This window comes from Eulemur rufifrons, chromosome 2 (genome assembly GCF_041146395.1).
Source record: "Eulemur rufifrons isolate Redbay chromosome 2, OSU_ERuf_1, whole genome shotgun sequence".
Classification (NCBI taxonomy): domain Eukaryota; kingdom Metazoa; phylum Chordata; class Mammalia; order Primates; family Lemuridae; genus Eulemur; species Eulemur rufifrons.
Window position 1 is genome coordinate 38,386,336 of NC_090984.1, and position 23,090 is coordinate 38,409,425.

General features: G+C 39.2%; 1 protein-coding gene across 1 annotated transcript in view; it reads left to right on the top strand.

Moving 5' to 3' along the window:
* The first annotated feature begins 10,443 nt into the window (after positions 1–10,443).
* The window catches only part of PRTG (protogenin), a 122,704-nt gene continuing 110,057 nt past the window's right edge, over positions 10,444–23,090 (top strand). The window contains exons 1-2 of the mRNA XM_069492034.1: positions 10,444–10,537; positions 12,693–12,995. Of these exons, the coding sequence (XP_069348135.1) occupies positions 10,444–10,537; positions 12,693–12,995 (397 nt within the window). The remainder of the gene's footprint in view (positions 10,538–12,692; positions 12,996–23,090) is intronic.

A 23,090-nucleotide genomic window follows, 5' to 3' on the forward strand; every position in this document is an offset into this window, starting at 1 on the left:
CTTACTGGTACACAGTATGTTTAATAAATACAGGGCAATTGCTAACCATTTAAATCATCAGTCTTTATTTTAATGAAAAATGTAAATTTAAGAATCAGTTTTCTGAAAAATGCTAGCCAGAGCCATGGGATTATAATCTATTTGTACAGTTATATACATCCCTACATATGTACGTCTCTAACTTGTATAGCCAAGAGATCTGGAAAACATTTTGCAGTGATATAAAAAATTTTGGAAATCTTATACAAGCTTTAAAAAATTATGTTTCTAATTTAATGATTAAAACTATTCTCTCCAAATCTGCTTCACATGAAAGCCAATGAAAGCCATCTATTTACAAACTAGAGAAATATATGTACATGTTAGATTGGAAGCATATGTCCTTAGTGTCAGGAATCTACAGGTTTATGAGCTCCTAAATGGAGAAGAGTGTGGAGATAGCCACCCAGCAGGCAGTAAACAGCAACTACGAAATACCACTACTGCTATATTCATGGTAGATAGGAGCAGGAGTAATAGCAAACCAACATACAGTGACAAACTTGAAATTTTCCACTAGTGTAAGATGCATTTTCAATGAGACATTAAATACTTAACTCTTCAAGGAGTTGATCAGGAAAATAATTGGTTCACAAAACCTCAGTAAGTTATGGGCTGGAAGTTGCCAAGATATCTCTCTCTCTCTGTGTCATCAACATTTCCCACGGTTGGGAGTGGGGAGAGCGTGGTGTTCCTTGAAGCTTGGGGGCTTGAAAAGCTGGCCAGGTGAGTTGGGTTTAGAGAGGACACAGTCCAGAGGCTTCTGTTGTGAACTGCCTGCCACATCATCCCTACCACACACACACACCCGAAACATAGACTACAGACTATCAGCACCACTCCATTCATCAGAAAACAAAATGAACAGCATTTATTCCTTCCCTCAAAATTCTGGGGACCCCCCCACCCCCGTGTGCAAAGCACTTTGCTAGGTGCTACGTAAAGGTGTTGAGGCATGGCGCACAATTTGAGGACAGTCATAAAAGATTTATGAAAGTACTAAATAAAAGCTTAGCATGGGTGTGTCTAGAAATGGAGTGCTGAAGTCCCTTTAGACCCCCGGAGTGCCTCTAATGAAGCATGAAGGTGTTGGGACCAATATCTTAGCACACAGCATTCCCTCCTTTCTCCACCATTCCTTTCTTTCCCCATCCACTAAACGGAGCACAAGTAGGAACATGCACCTCTTCAGCAGTCAGGAGCTCCGCAGCAGGATGGGTGGCAGAAGGAGACTTTCTAAGACCCACAGTTACCTTGCTGTTGTTGTGAATTTTTTCCACAACTTTTACTTTTTTAGTCTAAACATTTTCCCCCCTTGTCCCATTAGTCTTGCTTTAAAGGTGGTAATTACACTTCTCTTTGGCCTCCTCAAGTTTTCCATTTCCTAATTTTTTTCGTTCTTCCACTTAAGTTATGTCAAACAGCTGGAAATAGAGCTCTTACAGGGAGCGAAGACCATTGCTGAAGAGGAAGGAATGATTAACTTTCAGACCTAGAAGTTGTACTTAGGCGTGCCATTGCCATATTTTCATGCATGTGTGTATTTTGCTTGCAATTTCTTAAATCCATCACAGTTGAACCCCTGAAATGAAAGTTCACGCTGATATTAAATCTTGTCTGCTATGGACCTATGAACACCATCAAAGACAAATAGGGGGCTGGATGCAGTGGCTCACACCTTTAATCCCAGAACTTTGAGAGGCTGAGGCAGGAGGATCACCTGAGGCCAGGAGTTAAGACCAGCCTGGGCAACATAGCAAGACCCCTGTCTCTACAAAAAAATGTTCAAAAAATTAGCTGGGTGTGTTGGTGCACACCTGTAGTCCCACCTACTTGGGAGGCTAAGGTGGAGGATCACTTGAGCCCAGTAGTTGGAGGCTATGGTGAGCTGTGATCATGTCACTGCACTCCAGCCTGGGAAGACACAGCAAGACCCTGTCTCCCGTTCTCCCTGTTGCTCTCCATCTACTTAATCAGCACTTTGGTATAGTAATTCCTTCAGTCAACAAATATCTACTCAGTTCCTCTTAACTGCAAGGCAGTATTTTACATTGTGAGGAACACAAAGGTGAACCAGATTGATTTGTACCCGCAAGGTGTTTACTGGCTAATGAAAAAATACATACAAGTTATGTGTCACAAAAGTACTGTAGGATTTCAGACAATATCACACCCGCACTGTCCTTGACTATATAGTTAAGATTTGGAAAAGTCTCAGTTACAGCGTGGGCGTGAAGGGGAAGGAGAATATGTAAGTTTAGGGAAAAAACCCTGAAAAGGCTCAGATCAGGACAATTCAAGTGCTGTTGGGCAAACATCAGATCGTTCACTCTGGCCTGAGAGTTGAATACATACACAAAAAAACTGACTGTAAATTTACAATGGTAGGTTGGGGCCAGATCAGAGGGCCATTAGAATTAAGGAGTTTGTAAGGAACACTTTGGTATTTTCTAGGCAGTGAGGACATTCTATAAGCAATGAGAAGGCAGTGAAAGTTTTATGATCAGAAAAAAAACTTGATCACAGGAAAATTCACCTGGTAGTAACTATAAACATGGGTTGGAATATGAAAAGATTGTAAGGTGTTTTGGAAATCTGTTGAGAGTCCATTTTAATGTAATGGCTCAGGTGAGATGCATTGAACATGGGCAGTGGCAGGAGAAACTGAGTGGAGAATAGATTTTAAAAAGGTTTCAGAGAGAAACAGGAAACCCTTGAGCGGGAGTGAATGGAAGCTTCAACCAAATGTTACCTTGCATAATCCCTTTAACATCCAATCAACATTTCTTCATCTAGTCCATAAGAATATCAAGATGTGGGTGGTCAAATGTCTTGTTGAAATCAAGATGTGTTTTGCATTTCTATCTTTTCTGACCCACACTGATGCACATGTTAGCAAACACGGGCTTCTGTCTCATCATCACCACTGCCTTTCCTATGCATTTACATGTAATTTTTTTATTGTGGTAAAAAACACATAACATAAACTTACTCTCAATAATGTTATTTTATTTATTTATTTTTAGAGACGAGGTCTTGCTATGTTGCCCACGCTGGCCTCCAAATACTAGATTCAAGCCATCCTCCCACCTCAGCCTCCTGAATAGCTGTGACTACAGGTGTCTACCACCGTGCCTGGTCTCTCTTAATAATTTTAAAGTGTACAATATTGTTAACCATATGCACACTGTTGTACAACAAATCTCTAGAACTTTCTTCATCTTGCATGACAAAACTCCATATCCATTGAATAACTTCCTGTTTCCCAATTCCCCTAACCCCTGGTAACCATCATTCTACTTTCTGTTTCTATGTGTTTGGTTACTTTAGATACTGCACATAAGCAGAATCATGCCGTACTTGTCTTTTGGTGATTGGCTTATTTCACTTAGCATAATGTCCCTCAGGTTCATCCATGTTGTAGCATATGACAAGATTTCCTTCTTTTTAAAGACTGAATAGCATTCCATAATAAAATATTTTCATATTTTAATATTCCATATGATTCTTTAAGGCTAAATAATATTCCATAATTTCCAATGATTCCTTGATGGACATTTAGGTTACCTTCACATCTTGGCTATTATGAATAATGTTGCAATGAAAATGGGTATGCAAATATCTCTTTAAGATTGTGTTTTCAATTCTTTTGAATATACAATCATGCACTGCATATTGACATTTTGGTCAAGGACAGACATACGACATACACGACAGTGGTCCCATAAGATTATAATGATATATTTTTACTGTAACTTTTCTATGTTTAGATATACAAATACTTACCACAGTGTTACAATTGCCTACAGTACTCAGTACAGTAACATGCTGTATAGGTTTGTAGCCTAGGAACAATAGGCTATACCACATAGTCCAGCTTTGTAGCACGATATGCCATCTAGGTTTGTGTAAGTAAACTCTATGATGTTTCCACAATGACACTGTTCAACATATGCAAATCAATCAATGTGATGCATCATATAAATAGAAAAATGGACAAAAACCATATGATCATTTTGATTAATGCTGAAAAAACATTCAGTAAAACTCAACATTCCTTCATGATAAAAACTCCCAAAAAACCAGATATAGAAAGAACTTACTTCAACACTATAAAAGTCACATATAACAAACCCACAGCAAGTAACATACTGAATGGGGAAAAACTGAAAGCCTGGAACAAGACAAGGATGGCCACTTTCACCACTATTATTCAATATAGTACTGGAAGTTCTAGCTAGAGCAATCAGACAGGAGAAAGAAATAAAGGGCATCCGAATTGGAAAGGAAGAAGTCAAATTATCCTTGTTTGCAGATGATATGGCTTGTAACTAGAGAAATCTACAGACTCTACCAAAAAACTATTAGAACTGATAAATTTAGTAAAATGGCAGGATACAAAATCAACATACAAAAATCAGTAGCATTTCTATTTGCCAATAGTAAAGAATCTGAAAAAGAAACCAAGAAAGTAATCCCATTTACAATAGCTACAAATAAAATAAAATACTTAGGAATAAACTTAACTGAAGAAGTAAAAGATCTCTGTGATGAAAACTATAAAGCACTGATGAAAGAAATTGAAGAAGACACACAAAAAATGGGAAGATAGTCCACGCTCATGGACTGGAAGAATCAATACTGTTAAAATGTCCATGCTACCCAAAGCAAACTACAGATTCAATGCAATCCCGTTAAAATACCAACGACATTCTTCACAGAAATAGAGAAAATAACCCTAAAGTTTATATGGAACCACAAAGACCCAGAATAGCCAAAGCCATTCTGAGCAAAAAGAACAAAACTGGAGGAATCACAATACTTGACTTCAAATTATACTACAGAGCTATAGTAACCAAAACAGCATGGTATTGTAATAAAAACAGGCACACAGACCAATAGAATGCAATAAAAAAGCCAGAAATAAATCCACATATCTATAGTGAACTTATCTTTGACAAAGGTGCCAAGAACATACATTGGGGAAAGGACAGTCACTTCAATAAATGGCGCTGGGAAAACCGCATACCCACATGCAGAAGAAGGAAACTAGACCCATATCCATCACCATATACAAAATTCAAATCCAAATGGATTAAATACTTAAAATCTAAGACCCGAAACCAAGAAACTACTAAAGAAAACACTGGAGGCTGGGTGCGGTGGCTCACGCCTGTAACCCTAGCACTTTGGGAGGCCGAGGCAGGCGGATTGTTTGAGCTCAGGAGTTTGAGACCAGCCTAAGCAAGAGCGAGACCCCATCTCTACTAAAAAAATACAAAGAAATTAGCTTGACAACTAAAAACATATAGAAAAAAAATTAGCCGGGCATGGTGGTGCATGCCTGTAGTCCCAGCTACTTGGGAGGCTGAGGCAGGAGGATTGCTTGAGCCCAGGAGTTTGAGGTTGCTGTGAGCTAGGCTGACGCCACAGCACTCTAGCCCGGGCAACAGAGCGAGACTCTGTCTCAAAAACAAACAAACAAAAACCCACATTGGTTTGGGCAATGATTTCTCAAATAACTCTCAAAGCACGGGCAACCCAAGCAAAATTGGACAAATGGGATCACATCAAGCTAAAAAGCTTCTGCACAGCAAAGGTAATAATAACAAAATGAAGAGATAACCCACAGAATGGAAGAAAATATTTGCAAACTGCCCATCTGGCAAGGAATTAATAATGACTAGACTATATAAGGAGCTCAACTACTCAATAGGAAAAAAAATCAAATAATCCAATTAAAAATGGTCAAAGTATCTGAATGGACATTTCTCAAAAGAAGATATACAAATTGCTAACAAGTATATACAAAATGTTCCACATCATTAGTCATCAAAGAAATGCAAATCAAAACTACATTGAAATATCATCTCACCCCAGATAAAATGGCTTTTATCAGACAGACCAGCAATAACAAATGCTGGTGAGGATGTGGAGAAAGCGGAACCCTTGCACAGTGTTAGTGGGAATGTAAATTATTGCAACCACTATGGAGAATAGTATGCAGATTCCTCAAAAAATTAAAAAGAGAACTACCATATGACCCAGCAATCCCACTGCTGGATATATATCCAAAGGAGGAGAAATCAGTATATCGAAAAGATATCTGCACTCCCATGTTTATTGCAGCACTATTCACAATAGCCAAGATTTGGAATCAATGGATGAATGGATAAAGAAATTATGGCAATATACACAATGGAATATTATATAGCCACAAAAAGAATGAAATCTTGCCATGTGCAACAACATGGACAGAACTACAGAACAGTATGTTGAATGAAATAAGCCAAGCACAGAAAGACAAATATTGCATGTTCTCATTCCTATGTGGGAGCTAAATATTAAAAACAATTGATCTCATGGAGACAGAGAGTAGAATGATGGTTACAAGAGGCTGGGAAGGGTAGCAGGAAGGGTGGGATAAAGTGGGGGTGGTTAATGGGTACAAAAATATAGTTAGTTAGAATGAACAATATTTGATAATGCAATGAAGTGGCCATAACCAACAATAAGTTAGGGTATATTTTAAAATAACTAAAACAATGAAACTGGAATGTTCCAGACATAAAGAAATGATATGGATACCCCAATTACCTTGATTTGATTAATACACATTGTATGCTGCATCAAAACATCACATGTATCTTATAAAAATATACAACTATTATGTACCCATAATTTAAAATATAAAAATATTTTATTATAAAAAGCAAAACAATCCATTTCAGAATGTTTCTGATGGAAAATATTAAGCTCATTAGGAGTGATTACTGACATGTGAAGATCATGGCATGTGATCCTCACCCAGGCCTGGTCTTCTAACCAACATAGTAGGAGCTCAGTAAGTATTTGTTAAGGGAAAAACTGAACAACTCTCCAGACTTTCACTGCCTTTTGGCATTCTCCATGATTCATAAACTTCTAAAATGGCCCTAAGATGCCATAGAACCAGGTAATGGTTTGAGGTCAGAGGCCTTAAAGACATTTGGTACAGCTCCTGAATTTGATGGGTGAAGTTATGTGACTTTTCCCCCCCAAAGTTGGAACAAGAGACTAGAATTTATTAAAAAAAAAAACCTGACTGTTTTTTTTTTTTAACCTATTTTCAGATTTCAGTTCTCTTTTAACTACATAGGCCCAACTCTTCTCAGTCTGAAAACAATTGTCCTCGTTTTAGAATATGAAAGCAAAATAGGGTTTGGGTAGTTGTTTAATCTCAATGAGATTTATCCTCCAAGGCGGTAGTTTTGGGAGGTTAGACACCCAGGACCCAAGTCCTTCTTATGTCTTTCAGGACCAGTTTTGGAACTATTGAAAGAAGTCATTAGAGTCACCATCAGCATAATCACCAAATGAATCAGATTTGACTTTTAAAAACTTGAACTTTTCAAAGTCAAGCCCACCTTGAAAGGACAAAGATTTGCCCCTATTGGGAATACTGACTTATTAATAACAATAATAATGGTATTTATTTATAGAACTATGCACCAGGTTAGCCAGGCATGGTGGCACATGCCTGTAGTCCCAGCTACTCTGGAGGCTGAGGCAGGAAGGAAGAGTGCTTGAGCCTGAGAATTCAAAGTTGCAGTGAGCTATGATTTCACCACTGCACTGTAGCCTGGGCAACAGAGTGAGACCCTGTCTTTAGCAAAAGGAAAAAAAAGAAAAAGAAAAAGAACTAAGCACCGGGTGTTTTCTATGCATTGTAGCACATCACAGCAGCCCATTGGTATTATACTTATTCCTAGTAAATAGATTAGATTTGAGAGCATGAGTAACTTGTCCGTATAACACCAAAATTTGAACTCTAGTCTGTTAGATATCCAAAAGCAGGCTATTAGACACTGCAGTGTTATCTGCTGTATGCAAGGTACTGTGTTGGATGGAAATTGTGGGGCATTCCAGAACTGGGTAACAAGCTCTTAAATAGCTTATGTAGCCTAGTACATGATATATGACACGTGTTACACATGAGAGAACATGTAAGTGTCTGAGAAGACATGTACTGTGTTCTCTAAAGATGTGCACTATAAGTTCTGAAGGCAACAAGAATAGATATTAAAAAAAAAAAGTTTAAATTAAACCCAGGAAGGGTTGTATAGTAGAAAGAGCAACAAATTTGAAATCAGCAGAGTGGGTGAGTGAAAAAAAAGAAAAGAATTTGAAATCAGAAGACATGGATTCTGCTTCCCAGTTACCACTTACTAACGAGCGACCTTGGGTAAGTCTCAGTTTCTTGAACTTAAAATGGAGATAATAATAATATCTCTCCCTCCCTCCCTCATTGGGTTATCATGAGAATCAAATGAGTGAGTATACATTAAAATATGAAAGCTTTGGGTAGACTGCAATTGTATACAATATAGTATTAATATAATTACATCATCAGAGTAGTCTCCTGCCCAACATGGAACAGTAAATATATATCAGACAATTTCTGTAGGGTTGTTTAATCTCACTATATTATCTTACTTCACATTAATGCAATGCTATATTCTTTCTCAACACAACTCAAGATTCAAAGCCATAAGAATTGAAATGTTAAAGGCAAGTGTCAGTTTAAAAAAAAGTTCTTCCCTTGCCTTTTAGCATCTCTCCCCTCCCCCAGCCTTTATTCTTCTGATTTATTCAAGAAAGCCGGCATAAAAGCATCTTATTAGCAGTTCTTACCCAGGAAATATGAGCACTTAGGGTCAATTGACAGGGAACTGAGAGAAGGGGAAGTCAAGAGGGAAAAGAATGTCATACAATCAAAAAAAAAAAAACCTAGTTTAACTGCAAATAAGAACATCATTTTGTGTAAAGTTGAATTATCAGATATTTAAAACTTCCTTACAAATGTTTCATTTTATTACCTCGAAATGTTTTCCTTTTCCATGCATCTTCATTTTGATGCTTAGAAATAGTTTAAATTCATCTAAGTTACAAGCAAGATTTTGGAAGCAATATAGTAAGGGTATTACTGTTTTACATGCAGTTAAGTTGAAATTCCTAAATAGACTGATCCTTATTGCAATGAGCTTTGGGGGGAGGTAGTGCAGTCCTAATGTTCTAAACTGTTGCTGCTTTTTCCCTTCTTCAACAGGAGGATTTCCAGAACATGCTAAAGGCAGTTAGTGTGTTGATGACTTACTGACAAAAGCTAGATTTCTGTCAGCAGCTTTCATAAGGCTAGCTTTTAGCCTGTGCCCTCATCATGTGCCACAGATTTAGTTTGGGATTAACAAATGTTAATCCACATGCAAACGCTCTCTATGAGCCACACTTGTTTAGCAAGCTCATTACAAGCTTTAAATGTATATTTCAACGCCTCTTATTAGCCTTAATTTTAGGAGATGTGAACAAACTCACAACATTTATGTCTTTTCCTAGTCTAACTTACAATCAGGTAGTAGCAAAGCCTGGATTCCCACAGCAAGCTCGGAGAATCTAGGAAACCCCTGATCTCGCCTCTCCTCTCAAGACAGGGCCTTTTGTGTGCAGGGTTCTCACAAATTAAAGAACTTGACTAACTTGAAGAAGAGATAATAAAACGTCTCTCCCAAAGGTAACTGTTTATTTCAGGGCACTCTTCTGAGATGTTTTTAACCAGTGCTGCATCTGAGGGGGGCAGGGAGGATAAGAACAGTGCCCAAATGTGGGGCTTATCACCCGGAGATGCCTCCAGTCGGGCTGACAAATCTCTGAAGTGGGAAATAGATTTCCCTCCACAGGGCCTCGGCGTGTGAGGGAGGGTGGGGGTGGGCAGGGGGCCATCCAGGGAGAAGTCTCCGGCTTTTCCCCGTCTCTCAACACCATCCCTCCCCCACCCCGCCACCTCCTCTCCCAGTCCTAAACTAGCCGGCGGGAGAGGGGCCCAGGGGGCTGGCTGGGCCGGGAAGCTTGGCCTTTGTGGCTCTGTCCTGGCCGGTGGCGCGGAGGCAGAGGGGGCGGAGACCCTCAGCCAGGGCTTGACCCCCAGGTGCATTGTCCGGCGGGGCCCGTCCCCTCCCCCCGGGGCCGCGACCCGGCGTCCACTGGGTCCCCCTCCCAGCGTCTCCCTCCGCCAGGCGCGCCGACCTCCCGGTCCCCAGACCAGGGGCCAGATGTAGAAAGTAGTCCCAGGCCGGCAGCCGCGGCGCTGTCCACTCCGCCACCCCCGCCCTCTCCAGCCGCCGCCTCACTCCGCCCCCAGCCGGACTCTCAGGCCCCCAGCCTCGCGCGAGCGGGTGTCCGAGCACCGGCCTCGCCGCCAGCAGAGACCAGCCGCCGGCCGTGCTGCGCCGCCCCACGCCGGTGCTGGAGCGGGAAGCCCAGGCTGCGCCCGTCCAGCCGCCGCAGAGGGAGCGCCCGGAGGCGGGGGCCGGCAGGCGGACAGCGGCTGCGGGGCGGCCGGGGAGCATGCCCGCGCAGCGCCGCTGAATGGCGCCTTCTCTGCGACCCCTCGCCCGGTGGCGGCCGCTAGGGATGCTGCTCGGCGCGCTCCTGCTCCTGCTGCTCCTCGGCCCGGTTCCAGGTGGGCGCGCTTTCTTCTGCGCGAGTGGGATGGGGAAAGATGAAACGGCGTGTGTGTGGGGGGGGGGTGGCGGCGGGGTTCTGCGTGGTGGCACTGACCACCGGTCCCTGCTCTCTCCCTGCGGCCCGTCCGGAGCCGCTCGCTGGCTGAAAGCACAAGTTGCCCGCAGGCTCTGCGGGCGCTCTAGCTCGGCTGGGGGGAGTCTCTCCCAGCGCACGCCCCTCTCCGCCGCGCGCCTCGGGCTGTAAGGTTCTGGTGGCCGGTGTCCACTCTCATCCTTCCCTTCTCGCGCCATTGTCCCGGCTCCGGCCGCGTCCCCTCCTCCGTGTCCAGCCGGGGTTCTGCGCAGCCCGCCCGCCGGGGCCGCTGCGGCCGCACGTGGCTTTATTTATATTGTTTCCTTAGTGGCTGCCTCGCCGCGCAGGGGGCGCCGCGGTTCCGCGCGGCTTCCTGTGTTTGGAGTGGGGGTTCCCCCACTTTTTAGGGCTGCGGGAGGGAATGGCGAACTCATCGCCCAGATCAGCACCGCTAATGCCCCCAGTTCCCCGGATCCAGATAGAGCGAGGGGGAGATGGGAGGGTGCAACTGGAAACAGAAATGGGTTGGAATTTGCGTGGCCAATTTGTGCCCCAGAGGAGGAGGAAGAAAAGTGCCCAAAGCTAGGAAGGAAGGTGTCTAAATAGGATTTATTTCCTGCAGCTAGGTATTTTGGGGCAGGGCTTGAGGTGTGTACGGATCTGAAGGTTCCTCCAAACTCCAGATTAGCCTTGCACAAACTTGGATGAACTCATTTTTTCTCCCTTGCATCCGTGTTGGTTTCCTCAGATAAAAGTGTAAAATGAACGGGGGTGGGGGAAGGCGGGTAGGAGAGGTGATTGGTAGGATAGGTTATTTTATTGGCTTACAGGTTACAAACGCCTGACTTTCGTTTTTCTTGGAGGGGTTAGTTCTGTTAGCATGAGAAAAGGATCAAAGTCAGATGTGGCTCAGAAACACAATGGGCGCCTTCCGGAGCGTTCGGCGCAGCGCGGGGCTGTTAGGGTGGCTCGCGTCGCCCTGGGCATATATTAGGGGACGTCGAGAGCCCGGAAGCGTGAGGATTCCTAGGACCTGCCTTGATGAGAAACTGAGAAATTATCTCTAGGTATTTGTAATCATGGATTCAAAATGATCAGAAGATGAAACCCTCCCCTCCCCCGTCCGCCATTCTCCATTCTGCCCCAATCAATATGCAAGACTTAGCCAGCCTTGGCGCTAAATGCAGGAGGTGACCGACTACTAGCTAGTCATCGGATGCTTTATACTTGCGAGGCCAGAGGCAATGTGTAAGCTTAGGATAAAGCCTTTCCTCTGCTCTGATAAAAATGTGTATTGGTTGATTAAGCAATCTCCTATCCCTATTAGACAGTAAGGACCAATTAGTTACGCATTTTTTTTTTCCCAACAGTTGGTAATTCTAAAAAAGCGAAACAAAAGTTTCCTAATCCGATCACCCACTGAGTACAAGCAGCAAGAGTTACCAACTTTTCAAAGTCTATTGTTTGTCCTTTAAATACCTAGCTTGCTCTGCAGAAATTAAGTAAATGGATTTCTTTCAAGAAGAGAAGACTGAGTTTCTGCTGTAAAAGGGCAGATAGAAAAATGCAAACTTGTTATTTGTCACAAAAGATAAATGCACTTCCCAAAGGAGTAGGTGCCAAGGGTTCCAAAAACACTTCAAGGGACAAGGAAATAAACTTGCTTGTTCACAGAGTTGGAGTTTGGCTAATGATTTCTTGTAAAATTAGACTTTTACGACTTACTCTGTTCAAGATCTTTTTGACAAGCTTGTAAAAGTAGCAGACAGCTTGTGCTCATGAGTTTTCCTGATGATTTTGAAACTTTGGCAAGGAACTTCAGAACAGATTTCTTACAAGGTATAGAAGTTATTGAAATCTTCCCCATTCTTTTAGTGTAGATGTCATAAAAGGTGATTTCTCTGACTTGTTGAAAAGGTTTGCTGAAATTTAGGTTGGTTTATTGAGGTATTTGTAAGTTAACTAATATGATTTGTTAAACTTTGCTTTATTATACCCTGAATATGTGTTTTAAATGGTTTTAAGAAATGATTTTGTACCTGTAATTCTGGATATGCCTTTCTCCTTTTTCCTTATAGGAGTGTGGTGCTTTAGCGAACTGTTTTTTATAAAAGAACCACAGGATGTAACTGTCACAAGAAAGGACCCAGTCGTTTTAGATTGCCAGGCTCACGGAGAAGTTCCTATTAAGGTCACATGGTTGAAAAATGGAGCAAAAGTATCTGAAAATAAACGGATCCAGGTTCTTTTTAATGGCTCTTTATACATCAGTGAGATGGAAGGCAGGCGAGGAGAGCAATCCGATGAAGGATTTTATCAGTGCTTGGCAATGAACAAATATGGAGCCATTCTTAGTCAAAAAGCTCATCTTACCTTATCAAGTAAGTGTTTAAGTTCTTGGTTGTTGACATTTTTCATTGCTACGTTTTGATGATTTCTTGATTCATTAATGTAATAACTCTAAAAATCATACATACGTTAAGAATTTTACTGGAGAAAATAGTTGATGCTAACTAAGGCATGCAGGGAAAACTGAGAAAAATACATATATAAATTCAAATGAGTGATCAAGAACAGAAGTCAAATTAGGTTTAGAATGCCAAGTAAAATAAAACCTGTAGAGGTGGCTTTATGTAAATTCCAAGTGTCTGACACTATAAGAATTGTATGTAGAGGTTTTACCAACACAACAAAAGTTATTCTAAAATCTTATCTTTTGGAAATTAGTAATTGAGTGAGAACAATCAGAAGCAAATCTTTCTGCTTTAGCCTGTGAGTGCTAAATCTTTCTTATAGTTCAACTTCCATTTCTCTGACTGCTTTTAGATCACCCATGTTGCCTTTTAATTGTAAGAGAGGGCATTGGTCAGTAACTTTCAAGCCTTTGAAGTATTCCTAGTCTTTTCCTGCTGGGAGGGAAAGAGATTAAGGTCATTTCCATATCATGCTTAATGGACTTAAATCAGATCTGCTTATTTTCCGCCCAGTTATCATAAAGTTTGCTATCTAATGATTTCTTTTGTATTAACAACCCCATCAGTTCAACTGTTTGTCCAAGTGATCCATTGCTTGGTGGTTGATAACTTTTGAGTGTAAAGATAGGCCTAGGACAGGCAGAGAACTCCTTGTTTCCACTGCGACTTTCCACTGCTTCAGGTGATCAAACAGGCAGCACTGAGGAGGACAATAGACTATTTAAATCTTGAAAAAAAAACTTTATCTTAAAAATAGTTTTACAGGCATTCTAGCCACATGCTTTTGTTAATCCAGGAAAGATAGATTTTGCGCTATATTTGCAAATTGATCATTTACAAAGTGAACAATAAGGAGGAGGAGTTCTTGAGATAAAGGCTTAATCTTGGGGAAATAGCTTCCTCAAGGTCTGCACAATTGAAATTTGGGAAGCTATTGGCAGGAATTTCCTAGAAAATTTAGATTTCCTAGATTTTAACTATTGTTAACAGTTCATTGCCATATTTATATCAGCCTTATATTAGTAATTTATTTCATTACTCTAAAATAAGATTAACTGTAGAAAACAAATTGCGAATAAAGATATTTTTGTATTGACATGTCAGAAAATTAGAAAAGTTTCCAGTTCTAGCCCTCCTCCCACCCCTGACAAAGACGAGAATAAACCTGAGAGGAGTTCTGATAAACTTTTTTTCTTGCTGCTATAATCATTGGATAATAATCATTTTTTTCATGGAGTAACAGTTTTCTCTACAATACTGTCTTCAAAATAACGTGCTTTTATGCTTAGGTTCTATTCATTTAACTTTTTTCTAACGTAAAATTGTTCTATGGAGTTGTAATTTTTCCACCTTTTCAGGTTTATAGACTCTTGTGTTTTGTTTTCATACTCAGAACTGTAACATATATTATTTCTCAGGGGTAGAGTAGGGAGTGGAACGGGCTGGATAGCCTATGAAAAGATGAAGCATTTGTTATGACCACACGTTGTTTCCAGGACCTCCTGAGAAGCCTGACAGAATTCTAGGGCTCCCAGAAACACTTTTGAAAACACCCAGAGCTTTCTAACTTCATAAATAAAATCTGAACGGTGTGATAGGTGTAACAAACAAATGTTAGTACTGGCTTTCTAAATATCTTTAGATTTTTGTATCTTTATAAATATTATCCTTCATAATAAATTATTTAATTGTGAATCATTTTGAAGGCTACTGTGGTGAAGTGGTTTTCATGTTTTTTTAAGTAGCAAAACTTTCCAGTGGAACTATGTAGAACATTGCTATTAAATACCAACTGTAATCAGTTTGGGGGACCACATCCTTCATATGTACACATTTTATTTAACCCTAAAGAGTTATTTTGCTAGGAAAATCTGTTCATATTACGGATTTAAAAAAAGAAATACATAGTGGGCTTAGATTTTGCTTGAGAAATATGGAATTTCTTAGAGATTTTTGAATTACATAATTAGTTATGATATGTAAGAAACAATGTCCCATGGTGGAGGCTCATACCACTTTATCCTGTGTTCAGGGTAAAGATGTTATACATATTAAAGAGGAAGAGAATAGGCATTAAGTGGACATTCTGTTTTTTTTTTTCTTTACAGCTAGTTCTCTTCTATTTATAACAGCAGGGTGCAAGTATGTTCTTTTTCTTAGTCAAAGATTTTGTCAGCAAGCATATCTTTTCGTTCAGAAGTGTAATAATACAGCACCTGGAAATCTAAAACTTTAACATGTGCAAGTTTTAGATTTTTAACACACAGGCAATCAAGTCTTGGTTTCTAAACATAGGAACTAGAAGCTGAAAGTTGCACTCTAGGCAAGAATTCCATTATTCATGTGTAAATTAGGAATTCACAGGGTTAAAAGGTTAGAAACTGGCCAGGATGAGGTTTACCCTTGTGATAAAGAGCAGATGACCCTCATTCATTGGCCAAAGCTTTCATGTAGCTCTTCTGCAAAGTTAGTTATTGCCATGAATTGTTCTTGAGGAATGCAGAAATTCAAATGTGAACAGGCCTTTCCTTAAGTGTCACTATGGAGCCTTATCTCCCAAGCACATCAGAGCAGGGCTGCAGGGACTAGGTTCCTCCCCAAAGGCCTGGAGGCTTTGCTTTCCTGTTGTTCATCCAAGCACAAAAGAATTCATCTAACTTGGTTTTGCTAAGGCATCCCATTTTTAAAAGTAAGTATAGGGTTAAAGTAATATTTAGCTTTAAGAAAAGGTAATCCTTTTTATTGATAGCCATTTTAGGTGTTTTATAATTTCATGTCATTAGAATAGAAAGGGGAGTGATGTGGGAGGCCCTCTTCCCAGTTGTATACAAGAGAAGATTAAACTGTTTCCTATACATTTCAATATTTTTAAATTTCGGCAAATCAAATTTTCACTTTCATGGGCACTAAATCTTTGTTATGTAAACAATTTAATAAAATTGTAGGGATAAGAAATAATCTATGGACGTCTTGATATCTCTTGCATTCTTAAATGTTGAAATAAGTAAATTTCATAGGAAAGCATTAGTGTGGTAAAACGGTCTCATATTTCAACAAGTTTAAATTAAGATAAGAGACATTTGAGAGAAGTGAAGGAGGAGGCGGGTTGTGTTCTGTGATGTGTAAAAGACTGGCTGTAAGCTAGTGATTGAACAGGAAGCTAGTTGTTTATTTCCTTTCCATAAAAGGTGGAAATTGAAGTCTTAGGAGAGAGGGAAAAAGAACATAAAGCTGGCTTACATTTCTTAGGTTTTTCGGGCCTGTTCACTGTGAAAAATAATTTCTTATATGAGCATTTGTAGCTGGAAGGGCATGGGAATTATTGTAACTTTAGGATTTTTTCCCTAAAAATTTGAGGTTAAGTTTTACATCAGTAAAGTTGTTTAGAGGGTGTATTTCTATAACTTTAATTAGCAATAGTCATGTCCTTTACAAGGTTGTAGGTTTTTCATGAATAAAATGTTTATTACGTCAGTTTAAATTAAGATGAAGTTTGAGGGTTTTTTGTGGGGTTAATGAAAACTGTTCTGTGGGTGTGGTTTGTATCTTAAAGAGTAATGCATAAATTGTAATCTGAAATTGATCTTGAAATGTGAAGTTAAAATATATTAAAAACATTTAAAGAGTGATTTTTTTTTTTTTTAAAGGGGAGAGTGGTATATTGAAAAGAGAACAATAAGAACTATGAGACTATAGCCTAGGTTTTGGATTTTATTAATGATCCTGGACCCAAAATAGGCAAGATTTTGCTACATTGTTTTATTGAGAGTTGTAGATGCTGGAAAGGACAGAGTTTCTTACCTGTGTGCGTGTTCACTTTGAGTTAGCAGTTACCTGTCCTAATTCAAGAGAGCCAACACATAAGTAAAAGTAATTTGATCTTGGAAAAAATAAGCCTGACAGAACTGAGGTATTTAGAGAGATCAATCTGCCAGCACTGTAGATAAGGCTCAATTGATGCTTTCTAGGATCCAAGAAAAATCACCTTTAAAAAGAGGAGGTGTGGTTCAAAAGTATATGTTTCACTTAAAATTGATCATCTTAAAGTTGCATAAGTAAAGTCAAGGAAGTAAAAGTTTCATATATAATTCTACATTACAATTCTACGTTACAAGGCTTATTTACAATGATACTTGGTTCTTAAAGTCTGTCTAAAGTCTGTTTATCAGGTGCCTGATAATCTCTGGGCAATGGAACCAGTTTTTCTCACTTTGCACTTGACTAGTGAGGATCATTTCTCATTTTCAGAAACCTGTAACACTATCTTACTCTTTTAAAAAGTTTTTGGATTTTTGTTTTTTTAGCAAAATACGGTCCAGGGAGGGGTAGAATTATAATTTCCTTTGAGATGTATATATTTAATAAATGTATGTATTTATTTCTGTCCAGCTTCTTAATGGAATTTTGAAAGGCTATTAGGTATGACTCCCTTTGGTCAACTATCTCTGATTATTCCAAAAAAAGAGTCTCACTCACAGCAATTGTTTGCCCAGGGATTTGTTGTCATTGCTCCCAAATTTAACAGCTGGGCCTATTGATGAAGTCCAGAGTAATTTAAAAGAATAGCAAAAACCAAATCTTTAAAGCAGGGTTTTAGATTAAAGGAATATTTTAGTTAAAAAGTAAAATGCATTAGAGGTTACTTTTTTGAAAACCATGAAATACTTGACAAAACTACAGTTTTGAGAGATGATTTTTATCTCTCGTGAACAGGGTTGCTCAATTGGGATTGATCACTTAAAGCTTTTAAACTGATCGTTACCGTTTATGTGAAAAATAATAATGTTTCAGGCATTTTGTTGAGGATCCTTCTTGAATTTTAAAAACAGCTATGATTATTGGGATGTTTTTTAAAAAATCATAAAAATTGCCCTCCAAATTCAGTTTTCATTGTCAGTCAAAACCATTTTAATATTTTTGAGAGTTTACAGTGTCCAGACTCTATGAACTCATTTTTTACTCATCATTTAAATCTTGGTAAATAAGAAAGGAAGAGGAAGATACAGTTGGAATCATTGAAGTAATATTTGCAGTTGCCCTAACTTGGTACTTTGCACAGAGTGAGCTCACAGTAAGCAGTTGACAATGGCAATGTACAAAAAAGGTAAAAATGTATCAAATGACCTTCAGCAGCAATAATTCTGAAGCCAAGTGAACTGCTGTAGGAATATGTATGCAGAGGATAAATGCATCATCCTCACAAAGGTCTCTGACACTAATCTGACAAATATTTTCCTGACTTTTACATTCCTTGTGTTTTTTTTTTTTACCCTCGGATTCTCAGAAACTGCTTTTGATGAGCATTTAAAAGCCAAATTCTTATGGACTGAGTAGAAGGCATGAATTAAAAATGTTTTCTCAGTTTCTTGAGGGTTTGCCCTTGCCTTGTGTGTGTTTTTTTTATAAATACACACACGCACATAAATATATATGTATTTTATAGCTTTAGCATTAGTGGTAGCTAGATTAATCAAGTGGCTGGTGACTGTTGGAGAACGCAGTAGTTGTTCAGGGCTCTGGTTTCAAACTTGTATCCACAGAGTTTAGTCCTTAAAACTTACGGAAAGAAATTTTTCTTTGTAAATTAACTTTATGAAACTGTAGTAAATCCTTGTTTATCCAGAACAGTGTGACAGTTTTTTTTCTTTAATGGTGCTGCTTTATACAGACTACTTCAGATAAATCATATTCTTTTGGAATAATCCTCCAAAATAGCCCTTTTATAGTTTTGTAGTCTTTTAGTACCTCTTAGAATGTGATTCACTCAGTGGATTATCTTCCACTCTACCAATATTAAAAAAAAAAAAAACACCTCACGATATTTCTAGCTATGGATTACATTTCTTAGGGTTTCTCAGCCTTGGTGCAATTGACATTTTGGGCCAGATAATTCCTTGTAGTGGGGCTGTCGTATGCATCGTATGAAATGTAGCAGCATCCCTGGCCTCTACCCACTGAATGTCAATAGCACCCTCTCCCAGTTGTGACAGCCAAAAAATGTCTACCAGGAGGTAACATCACCCCTGATTGAGAACCACTAATTTTTCCGAAAGTAGTAGAAAACTTCTTTCCAAGTGATAGTGGGTCATTACTTTAACTGTTTCTGTCTTATCCTTGACATTCTACTTTTTTTGGTGATAGCAATGCTAAATTTATTGATTCGAGAACTATTTACTATTTTTAAATATTGTGAAGGAAACTTCATGAAAAAAAAAATTATGTTCAGCCTGGGCTCAGTGGCTCATGCCTGTAATCCTAGCACCCTGGGAGGCCTAGGCAGGAAGATCGCTTGAGCTCAGGAGTTTGAGACCAGCCTGAACAAGAGTGAGACCCCATCTCTACAAAACATAGAAAAATTGGATGGGTGTAGTGGCTCATGCCTGTAGTCCCAGCTACTTGGGAGGCTGAGGTAGGAGGATCGCTTAAGGCCAGGAGTTTGAGGTTGTAGAGTGCTGATGCCACTGCACTCTAGCCTGGGGGACAGAGCGAGACCCTATCTCAAAAAAAAAAAAAAAAATGTGTTCAGGTCATTGTCTAAGTTGAAGTGATAGTGCTTCTCCATTCCTTTTTCGCACACACAGTACATTGGAAACTGCTATTAGGAGTTAACCCTTTGTAGGTCCATTCATCCTGATTTTGATACTTTAGATTTTAGGGATAACTAGTTAGAGAATAAATGTACATTTCATTAACCTTGTTTACTCAGCACCTTTTACTTTCTTAATGCGATGGATACCATAGTTGATAGGAGAACTCTCCATGTGTGGCAAATATTAAACAGAATCTTTCGTGGTATTTTGCATGGAGAGGAGGAAAACTACGTGGCTTTAATAGACCACAGAATAGCATTTACTGTGTAGTAGGTGGCTTGTTAGGTGAATAGATAAGAGGAATCTTTTCAGCTAATTCAGCAGTACCATCACTGCTTGTTTGGGGTAGAAGCACTTTAACTTCCTGCAGATTATGATGTAAGGATGGTAGAGTCTTGAGAGGGCATCAAGGGGTGAGTAAAGGAAAAAGATTTAGATGCTACAGTATGTTAACCAGCACATAAGAAGGTGCAGGCAAAATTTTGAGTGGTTATTTTATTTTATTTTATTTTTGAGGCAGAGTCTCACTCTTTTCCAGGCTAGAGTGCCGTGGCGTCAGCTTAGCTCACAGCAACCTCAAACTCCTGGGCTTAAGCCATCCTCCTACCTCAGCCTCCCGAGTAGCTGGGACTATAGGCATGCGCCACCATGCCTGGCTAATTTTTTCTATATATATTTTTAGCTGTCCATATAATTTCTTTCTATTTTTTAGTAGAGACGGGGTCTCGCATTTGCTCAGGCTGGTCTCAAACTCCTGAGCTCAAACAATCCACCTGCCTAGGCCTCCCAGAGTGCTAGGATTATAGGCGTGAGCCACCACGCCCAGTGTGAGTGGTTATTTTTGAAATACTTGTTTTACATTATTTATTAGTGGTGGGTAGGGATTTTACAGTATGCATTTTTCCCCAAGCTACCACTTTTTGTGCGTGCTTCAGTCTTGGTTAGCTATATATGCCAGTAAAAGTTATTGCTCTTGCTTCATGTAGTTGGTTACCTGTAGAGGCCAGTAGTCACTGGTGGCCCAAGTGGCAAGTTGGGATGGATGAAAGAAGAAATAGAGTCTTCTCATGAGGGGCTCTAGTCCTGAGCAAGGCTGCTTGAATATTTGGCACCATGTGTTCTACTCCAAAAGGTACTTGGAGTAGAACAAATGATCAGTTAGTTTAAAATCCACTTTTTTCTTGCAGCTAAGGAACATTCTGCTATATAAAAATAGTATTTATGTTAAGATAGAGTTTTAATGTTCTTGACATATTTTCTTTATGAAAGCTGACAAGCTTCAATATCTGGTAAATATTTTTAGTGCTGCCATATTGTCTATTAAGTTGCTGGAAACTCTACTGGAAAAGTGGAAAGAATGACAAAGAGGCAAGAGAACCAAGCATTGGTGCATTCTCCCTTCCTGATGACTTGTATGGCTTTAGAGAAATTGCTCAATAATTCTAACCCTTAGTTATCATATGTTATGTAAGTAGCTGGAGGAAAAAGGGTGGGTAGATGTTGAGCAGCATATTACCCTGATTTTTCGTAATTCTGTTATTGTAGTTCTAAGTAAGTGGTTAATAAATACTTTATAAGATTGAGTCCAATTACATTGCAAGAGAACCATTAAAGTTACTGAGAAAAAATTAAAATAGCATGGATATTATTTAACTTACCTTTTAGGACTTCATACAGAGGAGATCTGAAACCAATACTGATAATTAGGACTACTACTACTATTTTTTTTTTTTTTTTTTGAGACAGGGTCTCCCTCTGTCACCTGGGCTAGAGTGCACTGGCGTCCTCATAGCTCACTGCAGCCTCAAACTCCTGGGCTCAAGCTGTCCTCCTGCCTTGGCCTCCCAAGTAGCTGGGACGACAGGCACACGCCACCACGCTCGGCTAATTTTTCTATTTTTTGTAGAGACAAAGTCTTGCTCTTGCTCAGGCTGGTCTCCAACTCTAGGCCTCAAGCAATCCTCCCACCTCGGCCTCCCAGAGTGCTAGTATTAAAAACGAGAGTCACTGGGCCTGACCAGAACTAGTACTATTTTTAAGAGTATAGAAAAATAAATTTGTCTGGGATCGAATAGTTCAGAATGGTTATGCTGCTTTGGTGGTTGACACAGTGTCTGAGAAGTATAACTTTAAAAATATAATCATGCGTTGCATAACATTTCAGTCAATGACTGACCACATATATGACAGTGGTCACATAAGATTATACTGTATTTTTACTGTAACTTTTCTCTGTTTAGATAAACAAATACTTACTATTGTGCTACAGTTGCCTGCAGTATTCAGTACAGTAATGTGCTATACAGGTTTGTAGCCTAGAAGCAATAGGTTATATAGCCTCGGTGTGCAGTTCGCTCTATCATCTAGGTTTGTATGTATACTCTGTGATGTTCACATAAAGATGAAATCGCCTAATGATGCATTTCTCAGACCATATCCTCATGAAGTGATGCATGACTGTATGTGTCTGGTTCTGTTAATAATTAATAGTGTATTCTGATGTTTATTGACTCAGTATTTTAAAAAATATAGTTCTGACTTCATTGTGGGAGTTTTGCTATGTATTAGTGTTTTAAGAGAAGTAGATTATGCTGGCTCCCCACCCCCACCAGTTGCTATTAAGAATAAGGTTTAATTTCTCTCTCAGCTTTCAAACCGAATTAGCTTGAGTCCCTGTGATTGGATTTAAAGTACCTCAGATTAAAATATTGACCTCAAGTGGATATATAATGGGAAAAAAAATGCTTTGATGTTGGTATTACCACTTTTTGAAAGAACGGATCACAGCTTTTCTGAAGTAGTTTTACCAGTTAAATGTTTACTCTTTTCTCAATAAAAAGAATTAACTTTTTATGTGTTTAAGAAGCTACACTCATGCTCTAACTTAGTAATGCTTTTAACATAATTTAAATTGCAGAACCAATTTCATTAAACCAATAGGATTACCAGAAGTTACCAAAAGGATTATTAAGAGCTATGTCACTGAGGGAATATGATTTCTTCAAAGCCTGCAAATGTTCTTACCTCGATGATTTGCCAGATTTTAAAAAATCTGTGATAATACATGCAAGGAAATATACAGATAGAAGATGCTTTGTGAAATTTAAGTTTAATTTTCATTAATTTAAAGTCCATCAGATGTGGAGAAAATATTACTGCTTAGCAAACAGCAAAAATTATAAGTGTGTCCACAGTCAGTCAATAAAGATGTGACCAGTTTCTTAACATACTAGAATTGATTCTACCATTTTTTATCAGGACAGAAAGAAGCTGACAATCAGTTTTTCTCTGTTAAGCAACTTTCAGAAGGGGATGAAATTGGGGAAGAAAATGAAATAAGAGAGACAAAGAAAATATATTATTTTCCACTAATCTCCAAATATTTAGACTTGTTAAGATACTGGCAACTAGC